This window comes from Ornithorhynchus anatinus, chromosome X5, assembly GCF_004115215.2.
Source record: "Ornithorhynchus anatinus isolate Pmale09 chromosome X5, mOrnAna1.pri.v4, whole genome shotgun sequence".
Lineage (NCBI taxonomy): Eukaryota > Metazoa > Chordata > Mammalia > Monotremata > Ornithorhynchidae > Ornithorhynchus > Ornithorhynchus anatinus.
The window spans coordinates 44,497,294-44,510,932 of record NC_041753.1 but is presented as its reverse complement, the minus strand read 5'-3'; the positions used below and the strand labels follow the sequence as shown (position 1 = coordinate 44,510,932).

General features: G+C 39.6%; 1 protein-coding gene across 1 annotated transcript in view; it reads left to right on the top strand.

Annotated features, from left to right (window-relative positions):
- Nucleotides 1–8,808, top strand: part of CCDC171 (coiled-coil domain containing 171) — a 141,231-nt gene extending 132,423 nt beyond the window's left edge. The window contains 1 exon segment of the mRNA XM_039910752.1: nucleotides 8,390–8,808. Within this exon segment, the coding sequence (XP_039766686.1) occupies nucleotides 8,390–8,563 (174 nt within the window). The 3' untranslated portion in view covers nucleotides 8,564–8,808.
- Nucleotides 8,809–13,639: the final 4,831 nt, after the last annotated feature.

The following is a 13,639-nucleotide window of genomic DNA, read 5'->3' as shown; positions in this document are numbered from 1 at the left end:
ACTCTAATAAAAGCCCAGTCCTAGTGAATAACATGGTCCTTAAATATAAGCCTGCTTAAGTATTTTGTGAGGCTCAACACCAAAGTCTTAATTCACTGATCACCTAAAATCTGAAGTCTAAGCACAATGTTTGAAGTGTTTTATTGGTTTGCATATCTTGTGTTTTAAAATGTTATATTTAATTAAACATTTTAATTTTAACTTTTGTAGGCTCCTTCAAAATGAAACCCTCCTCTTTTTCTATCAAAATTTCAAGAATCACAGCCACTAAGATTATTATTATTAAGTGCTGTCGAGTCATTTCTGATTCATAGCGACTCCATGAATATACTTTCTCCAGAACGTCCTGTCTTCTGCCATAATCTGCAACCTTTCTAGTGGTTCTTCCGTTATCGTTGTTATGATCTCTATCCATCTAACTGCTGGTCTGCCTCGTCCTTGTTTTCCCTGGGCTTTTCCTAGCATTAGTGTCTTCTCCAGAGAATTAGTCATCCTGATTATGTGTCCAAAATATGCTAATCTAAGTTGAGTTATTTGGCCTTCCAAAGACCAAATAATTTGCTCTAAAATCTATTTGTTTTTCAGACGGTCCATGGTATTTGCAAAAGCCTTCTCCAACACCACATTTCAAAAGAATCAATGTTCTTTCTATCCTATTTTTTCACTGTCCAGCTTTTGGATCCATACATTGTCACTGGAAACACCATAGAATTGGCAATTTGTATTTTTGTGGCAATTGTTACATCAGCACATTTCATGACTTTTGTCAGTCTCTTCATAGCAAGTCTTCCTAACATTAATCTTCTCCACATTTAACTTAGCCACTAAGAACATGTTGTGAAATAGGAAAAGCTCAACCTTCAAAGCTTTTTGCCCGTTTCCAATAACCTAAAGTTTATTTCTGTGGACATGAGCAAGAATTGATAAGAGCTTTTACCCTGCTTTTGCAACTTATTGTTCTTCCTATTGTCCGCTGCATAACAGCAGTTGGAGTGGTAAAAAAAAAAAATGTAGTTAGCCTAAACTGGGCAAGAAGTCACGTGTTCAAGAAATTTGGAAAGGAGTGGTAAGAGGGACATGGGGTGATAACAGGAGGGAGCCATGGGGGGATCAAGGAAGGGTTTTTTTTTTGTGTTTTTTTTAGGATGCGGAAACATGAGCATGTTCGAAAGCAGTGGGGAAAAAGCCATTGGGGAGAGAACAATTGAAGAGGGCAGTCAGGGAGGGAAGAAGAGAGGGGACAAGTACTTGATAAGATAAGATGTTTTGGATTGTGATTTTGTTAAGTGATAAGCTTCTTGTGGTTTGCACCATGAATGGATTCAGAAGCTTTGGGTGGTGCAAGTGTTAGGTAACCCCCCCTCCTTTTTTTTTAAGTACCTCTTCATATCCTACAAACCTAAACTCTCTGACAAGTCCACTTATCTAATGGTTTTAATTTAGAACATATTTTCTATGAGATCAATGTTGTTCTTGAAGCTCTTATTCTTTTTAATAATTTCCGTGACTATCATTTCATGTCCATCTATTGTGACTTCCAGTAGAAGCACTTTCTTTTCAATCTCTGTCAGTTTTGATGGTCTGTTTTCAATTTTCCTGTAGGAAGTCATTACCTCTTATTTTTTATTTACAACTTTATTCCCTTGGGCCTTTCAGAGACCTTTTGTAGAATGTGATCGCCATCAACCTGGAGGTTGGAGTTGGGCCCCCAGCATAGCTTTGAGTCCACTTTAGTTGGGGGAAAAAATGTTTAACAGAAGTGGTTTCGCTCTTGGCACATTTATGTTGTATATGCTATGGTTGAGTAGCATCCAGAAAGAAGTTTCGAGTCTAAACAAGATACAGAGAAAACAGATCATTTTTAAAAAGTCAAACTGCTGCAAAAGCATTCTGTAAGTCTGCTGAATTGGGTGCCCCATGGGACCCCTTCTCATACCTGAAAAGCGGCTCTATTTACATCCTTCAAAGATGGTACCAGTAAAATTTTGAGTGATGGGATGAGTCAAGTTCAGTGCCATTTCAAATGGCAAGAAGAAGGAAATGAACTTTAATTTTCTTCTCCCTCTGCAAAACACCAATAAAAACTAACATAGAACTCTATACTACATTGCATAAAATCAATAAATGTTACGATTTCCTCAGTTGCACTTGAACTTTGACAAGGAGGATATGCCTTTGGAAAACAATTCTATTCTCCATTAATATTCCAAGAAAACATAAAGGGAACATGCTGAATTCAAATTCAAATTGATGTGGGCTTTTTCCCCCCATCTTTTTCCCCCCTATTTATCCCTGTTCTGTCATATATAGCAGGGGGAGCTGCCATTGGCCAAATGGAGCAAGACTTGGCCATCCGTATTTTAATCAAATGTTTGAGCTTGATTTTGATCTTCAACAATTCTTACTTAGAAATAACCAAGCAGCGTGGCTCAGTGGAAAGAGCACGGGCTTTGGAGTCAGGGCTCATGAGTTCGAATCCCAGCTCTGCCACTTGTCGGCTGTGTGACTGTGGGCAAGTCACTTAACTTCTCTGTGCCTCAGTTCCCTCATCTGTAAAATGGGGATTAAGACTGTGAGCCCCACGTGGGACAACCTGATTCTCCTATGTCTACCCCAGCGCTTAGAACAGTGCTCGGCACATAGTAAGCACTTAACAAATACCAACATTATTATTATTATTATTATAACCCTCACAGGACTGCTCAGTTTAGTGTCTCACACACACACACACACACACACACATATCATTCTCTATTTAATTTGGACATACAGAAAATGATACATTTTATACTTGATTTTCCCAGTATACAGAATTGAATGGTTTAATGAATGACATTGTGTTGTGCTTGTATGATATTTTTTTCTTTGAAAAGTCATTTGTGGTTTCACTTCACCTGTTATCCTCTATTTCTACAAAACTAACAGGAAGACTATGTTTCACACAGGTGTGAGAGAAGTAAAGAAGTAATGGGGAGACAAGCTCCTGGGCCTATGAGTCAGAAGGACCTGGGTTCTAATCCCTGTTGCACCACTTGTCTGCTGTGTGACCTTGGGCAAGTCATTAAACTTCTCTGGGCCTCAGTTACCTCATCTGTAAAATGGGGATTAAGACTGTGAGCCCCATGTGGGACATGGACTGTGTCCAACCCCAGCAGTTAGTACCATGCTGGCACATAGTAAGTGCTTAACAAATGCCATTAAAAGTCATGAATGAGTAAAAGAAAATAGGATGGGATGGGGCAAATGGATGTGTTAGGGGGAATGAAGGAGTCAGATGGAGATAGAGCCTCTCCTCCCCAACCCCTCCATTATGTATTTAGATTTCCTAAACGTGCACATTACATCCTCCCTTCTGTTTCCACTCCTCTCCACATTTACACATGCTATATCTCACACTGAAAGAGCCTTATATACTTACCCACCCAGGTGTCCTCTGCTTGGGTGAGGAAGAGTGATGACAGAAGAGGAACATAGAAGAAGAGTGGCTATCCTCCCGCCATTACTACTGGTTGACTAATCAGTCAGTGGTGTTTATTGAGCTCTTGCTATGCCCTTGGGAGAGTTCTGTATAAGAGAGTTGTTAGATGCATTCCCTGCCCACAGTGAGCTTACAGTCTATAGTGCGAGACAGACGTTACTATAAATAAATAAAATATCCCAGGATGGATCACCTAGGAGCTAAGTGAGGGCAATTGGCTAGCTGGTAGCTGGAACAGCTGCCAAGGCTTAGGTTGCATTTAGGTCCTGCTATCACTGCTCCTCTCTGCTGTATAAGGCTTCAGTTGCTACTCTACCTGGCTGTGAGCCCTCATTAAATACCGTTGATTGATTGATAGTTGAGGTCTACAGACCTCCTTTTCACTTCCCACTGGGCTAAAAGGACTGTAGGAGGGATCGGGAGGTGATGGGGGTGGGGCTTTGCTCCCTGCTTCATCACTCAATGCCAGGGCCTAGTGCTGATTTTTGTCAGGATCAGATAAGGACCAGGAGACTGATGCAATTGCCCAGCATTTGAGGCCAGTCCAGCTAGACCAATGTGGATTATTTGTCTATTCATGTTGTGTGCGGTTTGACATACCATTAGTCCTAAAATATCAAGGGTGCAAAAGCAAGTCACTTACTTGAAATTTTTCTTGTACTACTTACTTCATACATTTTTTATTGAATTTCTTTAGGTATTACAGCAAATCTTTTTTGCTTTAAATATGATAGTGATTTGAATGAGCTCTCTCATCATATACGTTTCCTAATTTCCCCCCCCACTAAATTCAGTTGCTAATTTGAATGACCTTGACCGAGTTAGCTTATTTTAATGAATACTTTTTCCACAGTTAATCTGTAAATATTTTTATTAGCGGGAATTGTGATGAATGTTGCCTAGTTGAAATATTAACAGAAGCCAACAATATATTTTTCTCAAATGATGAATGATAAGCATAAGCTCTACCCCAGGCCTATTTTATCTATATCTATCCTCAGCATTGTGTTTGTATATTCAATTGGACATTCAATTATTTAGTCTGATTAGTTGATTTGTAAATATTTTTCTGTGTGTTTCCCTGTCTCCCCCTTTAGAGTGTAAATTCTCTGTAGATTGGGCATGTCAGGTGCTTCTTTTGTACTTCCCCATGTGCTTAGTACAGTGCATTGCACCCAGCAGGTGCTCATTAAATCCCACTACAACTACTATTTAAGTGCTACTACTTCTAATTAAATACTCAATTGCACAGTCCACTAACCAGTATACTTGAGCCATAATTTAATCTAGTCAATGTAAATACCCAAGAACTTTATTTAAAAGTAATACAGACTCCTAATACATTCCTTTTTACAAATGAAAAACTGAAAGGCTTTTCATTATGTCACACACCAAGGTTACAGAGTGATTCTGAAAGTCTGGTCTGCAGATCACTGGGGGTTCATGGGGGTCCTCCTGTTGCTTGGCAGGTCAAAAAATGTTTCTCAAATGCAGTTGTTTCTTCCTGGTGTTGACTAACTCTGATGCTGGTCTAAGAGAGGAAGCTGCTTTTTTTTTATGATCGGTGACCAGGGCCATGGCAAAATTATCCAGGTGAGGCTATGGTCTTAAGCTGTACAACAAACCAACCTTCTCACCAAAGGCAGCAGCAATTGCAACCTCAGCTATTTAGAAGCTGAGCTAGAAGAAGTGAAATGCTCAACCCGAAGGGGAAAAAAGCAAATAAGTGGAGATGGTAGAGAAAGGGCAAGAGTAAAGGCACATCGGAGGAAGAAGGAGGAAGGAGGTAAAAGGAGGGAACTGGGCTTCGAGTCTCTCCACCAGCTGTGTCTCCTTCATCCCTATCTGTTTTCTTCCCCTGCTTCACCTCAGCTCCCACTCATCCATCAATCAATCATTTTTAATGAGTCCTTACCACGTGCAAAGCACTGTACGAAGTGCTTGGGATAGTACAATATAACAGATTTGTTAGGTCTGTTCCCTGCTCAGAACGAGCTTCCAGTGTAGTGAGGGAGACAGACATTAATATAAGTAAATAAATTGCAGATATGTACATAAGTGCTGTGGGGCTGAGGGAGGGGTGCATAAACGGTACAGATCCTAGTGCAAGGGTGACCCAGCTGGTCACCTTAGTCGAGAAAGACCTCTATTCAATCCTCTCAAGCTAAACTTCTAACCTGAACTCATGGAGCTCCCATTACTGGGAAAAGACATTAGGCTCTTCCCCTCCATGGAATTCCTTCCTCCCTCCAATCCACCAAGACCCATCACACTCCATCTTCAAAGCCCTCCTAAAAAAGAAAAATCTCTTCCAAGAAGCAGTCATTGAGTAACCCTCCATCTTCCTGATCACATTAGCACTCACATGGCTTACTTTTCTGTTCATTATTCCTATTTATGCTCTTATTCCCTTGCCCAGTATTTGGCAATTTGTCTTTTTGTTGCTCCATGCTCTCCACTCTGGCCCCCCAACCTCCATCCCCACCTCCTCCCTTCATTTGAGATTATGAACACCTCAAAGGCAGGGACTGTATTTGTTTCTTTGGTTGCCATTCTCAAGCATCTTAACACAGTTATCTGCATACAGTTACACTCAATGCCACTGATGGATAATGATGGGGAGAGAGTGAGGCTGAGGAGTGAGGCTTTTTGTCTTTGTGATGGCAAGCAGGAGAGGTGGGGTATGTGGTTCTTGGGATCTTTTGTCACACCTGCATGATCTGCAGACCAATCACAAAGTGTTCTTAATAGTAATAATAATAATAATGATGGTATTTGTTAGGAGCTTACTCTGTGTCAAGCACTGTTCTAAACACTGGAGTTGGATGCAAGTTAATCAAGTTGGACATGGTCCCTGTTCCACATGGGGCTCACAGTCTAAGTAAGGGAGAGATCAGGAATTGAATTACAGGTGAGGAAACTGAGGCACAGAGAATTAAAATGATTTGCCCAAGGTCACACAGCAGGCAAGGAACCTTCAGAACTGATCCAACACAGTGGTTAGTAATTAACTAATCAATCAAAGACCATGTTTGAAGCTGTGGGTTCAAGCTGACTATTCACCCTATCTCAATTGTGTGTCTACAAGGGAGAGGAGACTTCTGGGAATTTATTTACCCCGGGGCTTAGCACAGAATTTCAAAAATTGTAGTCTCTTAATAAGCTTCCTCCCTTCACCTCCCCTCAGCTAAGCCCCCTTTCTCTCTGCTCCTCCCCCTCCTTCTTCCCCTCCCCTCAGCACTGTGCTCATTTGTATATATTTTTTATTACCCTATTTATTTTGTTAATGAGGTGTACATCCCCTTGATTCTATCGTGATGATGTTGTCTTGTTTTTGTTTCGTTCTGTTTTGCTCTGCCACCTGTCTCCCCCGATTAGACTGTGAGCCCGACATTGGGCAGGGATTGTCTCTATCTGTTGCTGAATTGCACATTCTAAGCACTTAGTATAGTGCTCTGCACATGGTAAGCGCTCAATAAATACTATTGAATGAATGAATGAATACAGGCAGGATTAGAACCTAGTTTCTCTAACTCCCAGGCCTGAGTTCTTTCCATTATCCCACGCTGCTTCTTTGAAGTAGTCAAACATCCAGATGGCTTTCTCTCTCCAAATGGTCAGTTGGTCAAAGCTATAATGGTTAGAGATGACATGGAAATAAAGGACTATTAGTTAATGTTGGTTTGCTTTTCTTATGATGTTATACTGCCACCTCTTCCCCAATGAAATAATATGCAAAACTCTAACAAAAGAATGAAAGATTTCAAAATACTGGACATTTTGAGAGGATGAGTCTGAGGTCACTGGGAAGGCAACTAAAAGCTTACTGTTTCTGTGTCTTTTGTTTTTTAATTATAGTTGATCCAGAATGTTATTTCCATTTTTGCTGCCAACTTGATATCCCCATTTTATGTTTGCCAAGTTGCTTTTATTCATTGCATCCTTTATTTCATACTTTAATGTAATATTCTTCATCCCTCAGAAAAGCACTGATCCAAATAAAAATGAAAAGAAATAATAAATTATGGTATTCATTAAGCACTTGCTATGTGCCAAGCACTGTACTAACTGCTGGGGCAGATAGAAGCTAGTCTGGATGGACACAGTCGCTGTCCCTCATGCAGCTCACAGTCTAATTAGGAAGGAGTAGGATTGAATCCCCATTTTACAGATGAGGTAACTGAGGCACAGAGAACTTAAGTGACTTGCCTGAGATCACACAGTAGACACATGGCAGAGCTGGGATTAGCACTCATGTCCTCTGACTCGTAGGCCTGTGCTCCTTCCGTTAGGCCATGCTGCTTCTCATATCCCACCTCTCTCTCACCTTGAAGAAAGTCCAACAATCCCAGTAGTGGTATACTATTTAGGATATCACTTACACTCTCCTGTGTTAACTTTATTATCGATCAGAGCAATATTACACTGCTTGGACATTTTTCTATTATATTATGAATGCAATTGCATTTTCCCAGCTATATTGTAATCAGGTAATTTACTTTCAGAAATCTGTTTTGCATGGTTTATTTCATCGCACATCAAATAGGTGGGAGTTTTTAACTTGAATGGAACAGTTACTTTTTTATCCATCACCTGAATGCCTCTTCTCAAGATAGAAGTTTAAAGTATATTTCACACTAAAAAAACTGTCACCTTTTAATGCTGCATTCCAAAGTTGAGCAAAATACATCACAGTACAATGGAAAGAAAGTGTCAAAAATTTCCTTCCACACTTTCTTAAAGTAATCACATTGCTCAGTATGAAGGGTGCCATACTATTGCTCATTAATTATTTGAAGTAAAGATGATCAATTGTTCATTTCCAATGTTCTTATTGAAATTATGAAGACTCTCATTATTGGGCAATATATTTATTTGAATTACATATGCCAATAATTTTTATTTCTCAAGGGTGTGATTAAATGTTTCATGGACATCTGTGAATTTGCAAGCTCTAGAATTGCTGGATCTGCAGAAGAAACTACATCTTATCAAAACAACACTGTATCCCTAAAGTCAGAATCCCAAACAGTAGATCAACATGAAAAGGAAAGTTTGCACTCCGTAAATCCATGCCTTATTTGAGATAATCTGCTTCAGTTACATGTATATTCAGGTGACACTTAATTTCTTGTTTTGCCATTGTTATAAATTATTGCAGTAGGTGATCAACCTGGATGTATAAAACCCTTGGAAGAGAAGAAAATTATTTGGAGAATTAAATTATCTGTATTTTGTATAAAGATGTACATTGATATGCACAGATCATTGTGATTTGTTTGTGTATGACCCTACAACTGGAAGCTAAAATTGAAAATATACGTAGTTGGAGCATGTTACTGTCTACAGATGCCATGTACCCTATTGAAACAGATTGTTATTAATATTTAATCAAAATGATAATTACAACTTTGTTTACTCTCTTAAGGAAACTAAGCATATACACAACAGGTAATTGCATGAAGATGTGTGATATGACTCACCTACTGGATTAAGAATTAGTTTAGGAATTATTTTGTGGGTAAAACTTTAACCTATGATTTTCTTTTAGCTTTCTGAGGTAGTATAATGTTGAGAAGGATTGGCTTTGAATAAGGATGTATATGTGCCATTTTATTATTATATAAATGTTTTAACTGTTATTGTGAAAGCAAATCTACAGTAGAAATGTAAGGCTTTAGCAGTTGTGGATGATTAATTGTAATAGCCTTTCTCACCAAATTTCATTTTATGTCCAAGTGAATTCAGTAATTTTTTAAGATCCTGGGTTTGTACAGGTGTGTATGTGTTTGTGCTTATCTTTTCTCTGGTTATTCAGGACTAAAAAATCAGTAAGTAAAATAGGGTCAGCTTTGAAATAAGCAAAATAGAGGCTAGCTAGAGTGAAGTTGGCTTTTAAGCAAATGGATTGTATTCAAGAAGCCAGTTCTAGGAATGGAGATCTAGCGACTGTATCTCCCAAGCCCTTAGTTCATGCTCTGCATAAATGAAGCATCCAGTAAATACCATTGTTTGAATGGAGATGGAGGTTTGATTATTCCCATAAGTGCTTATGTCTAAGAAAGATTTCTACATTTGACCAGCATCATGAGAGATTAAAGAGGAAAGGAAATATTTTCCTCTGTTTAAATTTAAGTATACATAGAACTCTGCTTGGCCTCGCTATGAGAATACTGAAGTTATTTGTCTTCCTTTCCTCCAGCCAATTCTCTTTAGCAGTTATAATTGGTTTAGGTGTATGTTACTGTGAAAGTGAGAAATCCAGAATTTTTTCTCAGTCATTAGTGATTGTTTATATTCATTTCCAATTTAGTGAAAGTGAGAAACTTAGACTTCAAGGACTAACTAGGGATTGCTGATAACCACTTCCCATAGATTGCCAGTAGTTACTAGCAAGTGTGGGAAATTGCACTTGAGTTTCTAACATAACTGAATTTTAGTGATTGTTTGAAATCACTAGCAGGCTTGGAAAAGTCTCCTGTGTTCTTCTTTTCACTCGGCATATCAGGGGGTATTAAGAATGACTGACTGCCTACTTTTTTAGTATAGGCACTATTGTGTTGGTGTATGCTTTGCTAGATTGTTGCTTTTCTATATTTTTATTGTTGTATTTTATTAGATACTAAAAAATGCTCAGTTACCAAACTTGCTGTAACGAGGTTTCCTTTCACTTGGTTCAAAAAAGCTTTTAATAAACCTTCTGTTACTTTACTTTTCAAAATTTGTGTGTCGATTGGGTGTACCACAGCATTTTTCTATCATGTTCCTTATGTGGTATTTTGAAATTCAGAATTGATCGCCCCCTAAATTTTAGGAAAGCTATGTCATGTAGAAAACTCTGGATATCAAAGAGTTATGATAAAATGTAAGCTCCCAGAATTCCAGAACACACATCCATTTGCATTTTGCACATTGACATTTTAAGCATTCTTCAATTTGAATGAAGAACAAAACTAGTTTTTCTTGGGCTTTAGATTTTCCTGTCTTAATTTCAATGATTAGGAATAAAGTTTGCCATCTTAAATGTGCTTATTGTTGCTTTACCACCTTAATTATGCAAAATAGGAAGAATGACATATTCTTGTTATTTATGATGTTCGTTAAGCACTTTGTGACTGGGGAAAGGGACCAAGGATAACTGAATCAAGCTTCCTGCCCCCCAGAGAATGCCTAATCTAAACGATTGGTGGGGAGGGAAGGCATACCAGGAAAGAAATGACTAGGAAAATTCAGCTAACAATAATAGACTATAAGCTATTTGTGGGCAGGAAATGTGTCTATTGTTATAGTGTATTCTCCCAAATTCTCACACTGTAAGAGTTCAATAAATTCGACTGACTGAACAATAGAATCAAGGTCTTCTCCACCCTGTGATCTCAGGCCCTGCCCTGAAGGCCCGGTGCCTCAACTTCAGCATGTTTGTGTTCTCAGGTATAAAATAGCTCCAGAGCCAAACAGTGCTACTCAACTATTCTCTAGATGAATATTCTGCTTGAAGAATGTTTTGCAATCTGAAAAAGTATAATTTTCTGCACAGGATATCAGCTCAAAATAGCTCATCTAGAGATAGGATGAGGAGGAGAAATTTTACCAAAGGATTTCTCTTATGGCGTAGAATGCTGTTAGGTTTTGGATCCCTACCTTCCTGGGGGTGGTTCTGATGTAAATTTGTAATTGGATAATAAAAAGGTATCATCAGTCATGATCACATAGCATTGATGCTCATTCAGTGAAGGGACTGAGCAACCTGAAGGATTGAAGAAAAAATGATTTTAAAGACTTTGAATCTCCTTATTTTCTATTTTCTTACTAGGTTCTTGTTTCTTGTTCAGTAAGAGAGACTAATAATGGCTGAGTTCATACTCCACTTCAAGATTTCCTGTCAATTGTAAACTTGCCAGTAACTTTCACAGTTCTGGGTTCCGTTTCTTTGATCCGTTTTACTCCTCCTCTTCCTTCAAACACATTAGCTTACAACTGCACTTGCACTTTCATTCAGTTATAGTAACCAGTAGGCTTTGAACTGAGAGCTTTTGAGCACTGCACAGTACAGTAGAGTAGTCTCATAAGCAATTACTTTGGGGCCAGAGAACCCACAAATTCATATGACAAGCATGTGACTTTGGACACCAGACTGCTAGGCAAAATGCTCTTCCTGGCAGGGCAGGAATGCAGTGAGCAACAGCACCAATTCGCCTCGATTTTCAGGGTTTTCAAAAAGTCTATTTTTACTTTATAGCAAATTCTCTTCTGACTTGTAATTTATCAGTTGAAGTTAGTACCTCAGCATGTTGATGTGTTTATTCAAATACTCAACCTTAGTAAATGCCAAAGAAGCAGCATGACCTAGTGGATGGGGAGTGAGAAGGACCTGAGTTCTAATTCCCGTCTCTGGCACTTGTCTGCTGTGTGACCTTGGGCAAATCACTTAATTTCTCTGTGCCTCAGTTACCTCATCTGTAAAATGGGGATTAAGACTGTGAGCCCCATCGTGGGACATGTACTGTGTCCAACCTGATTGGCTTGTATCTACCCCAGCACATAGTATAGTGCCTGGCACAGAGTAAGTGCTTAACAAATACTATTATTATTAATAATACTATATGACTCTGTTACTTATGACTCTGTTACTCCTGACCCATGATGGACAATGGGATTAGGAACTTGGTTTAGAAATCAATAATACAGAATACAATACCCCCAGAGTCTGAAAGTAATGTCTAGTAGGGCTGTAAGGTTTGCTGAGGTGGGCTATTCAATATGGGACGAATCTTCCTTTATACATTTCAGCAGTGTTTGCCCAAGGTATGAAATGGTGCACTAAATATTCCCCTTGTTGTTGAAAAGAGTTATCACTCCTCACAAAGTGTGTGACTTACCACTGGAGAGAACTGTGTACATTATCTTTTAAAGCCACAGAAATGAAGAATGGAGAGCCCAAATCACTTTTTAGTCAGTTTGATGTGAAAATAATCTGAGAAATGAAAAAAAGGCTAGAGAAAGGCAGATTTTGACTACAAATAGTGCAATAATAAAAAGGCAGTCATAATGAGCCCAATCCTCCCAGTTCTTAAGTTTCCTCCCTGGTAGTTCCTCAGGCATTTTGGAAAGAGCATTAACTCTTTGAGACCCCTAGGGAGCCATTTAGCACAGGCATGTGAAACTCATTCCTGTGGATAGACTGCTTATACAGTAATGCATTTATATGTGGGCTGGGCTTTGCAAAACTGCTAAATTTTAAGGCATTCTTTGTGAAGTATTTCTTAATTTAGTACATAACAAGCATACCCTAGATTACTGCCACCCCTCAGTGGGTGCAACCTGGGGATACATCCTGACACACTCCAGGGTTCATAAACTTTGTCCTCCCATGCCTCATCCAGTCGGGGCACCCTTCTTCCCACTGACCTTCTCTGAGCAGTTTTCCTGTCCCTTCCCTCCACCCCACAGACTTGGTCCTTGCCTTCCATCTGCCCCTCTCCCATCCAACCTCCAGGGTTTTTTTTTAAATTAGTGACATGCCACCAGTGCCATGGGTAAGCCATGTGCTCCACCCAAACCATATATGGCACTGTTTTCCCCAACTCTCTTATCCCTCCACGTTCCAGCCCTAGTTCTTGCCATGGGACTAAGGACAGGGGCAGCTTTGGGCAGAAAAAGGGACATCAGCTGTTGCTGCAGGAATTGCTGCCTCTGTTGTCATCCCTGCCCTTCCCTTTTTCCTTCCTGGTTTATAGCCTGACATCCCCAATCCAGCCCTAGTGGTCAAAAACAAAGCAGGAAGAGAAAGGGACTTGTGGCAAGGGTACCACACTTGTCACTAGTCTTTTTTTTAAAAAAAGACATAAATAAAAGTATTGGAGAGTGGCCAGAAGACAGATCTTGGTATTTTGGGGTGTGTGTGGGGGGGAAAGAGTGGTGGAAAACAGTGGGGAGGGGGAAGGGATCAAGATGAGAGGAGGAGGGGTTGGGGAAGGAATTAATTTACCTTCTGTGATTGAAGCTCTAATGAAAGAATGTGCTGGAGTATGGTGGTAGGGGAGAAGAAGAGGCAGGAGAGGAGGGTGCTGTGTTCAGGGTGTAGGTGGAAAATTCAGGAAAACCACTGGGAACAGGGGAGGCGGCAGGGAGGGATTTACAGTAGAATTTTTACTTACCTGT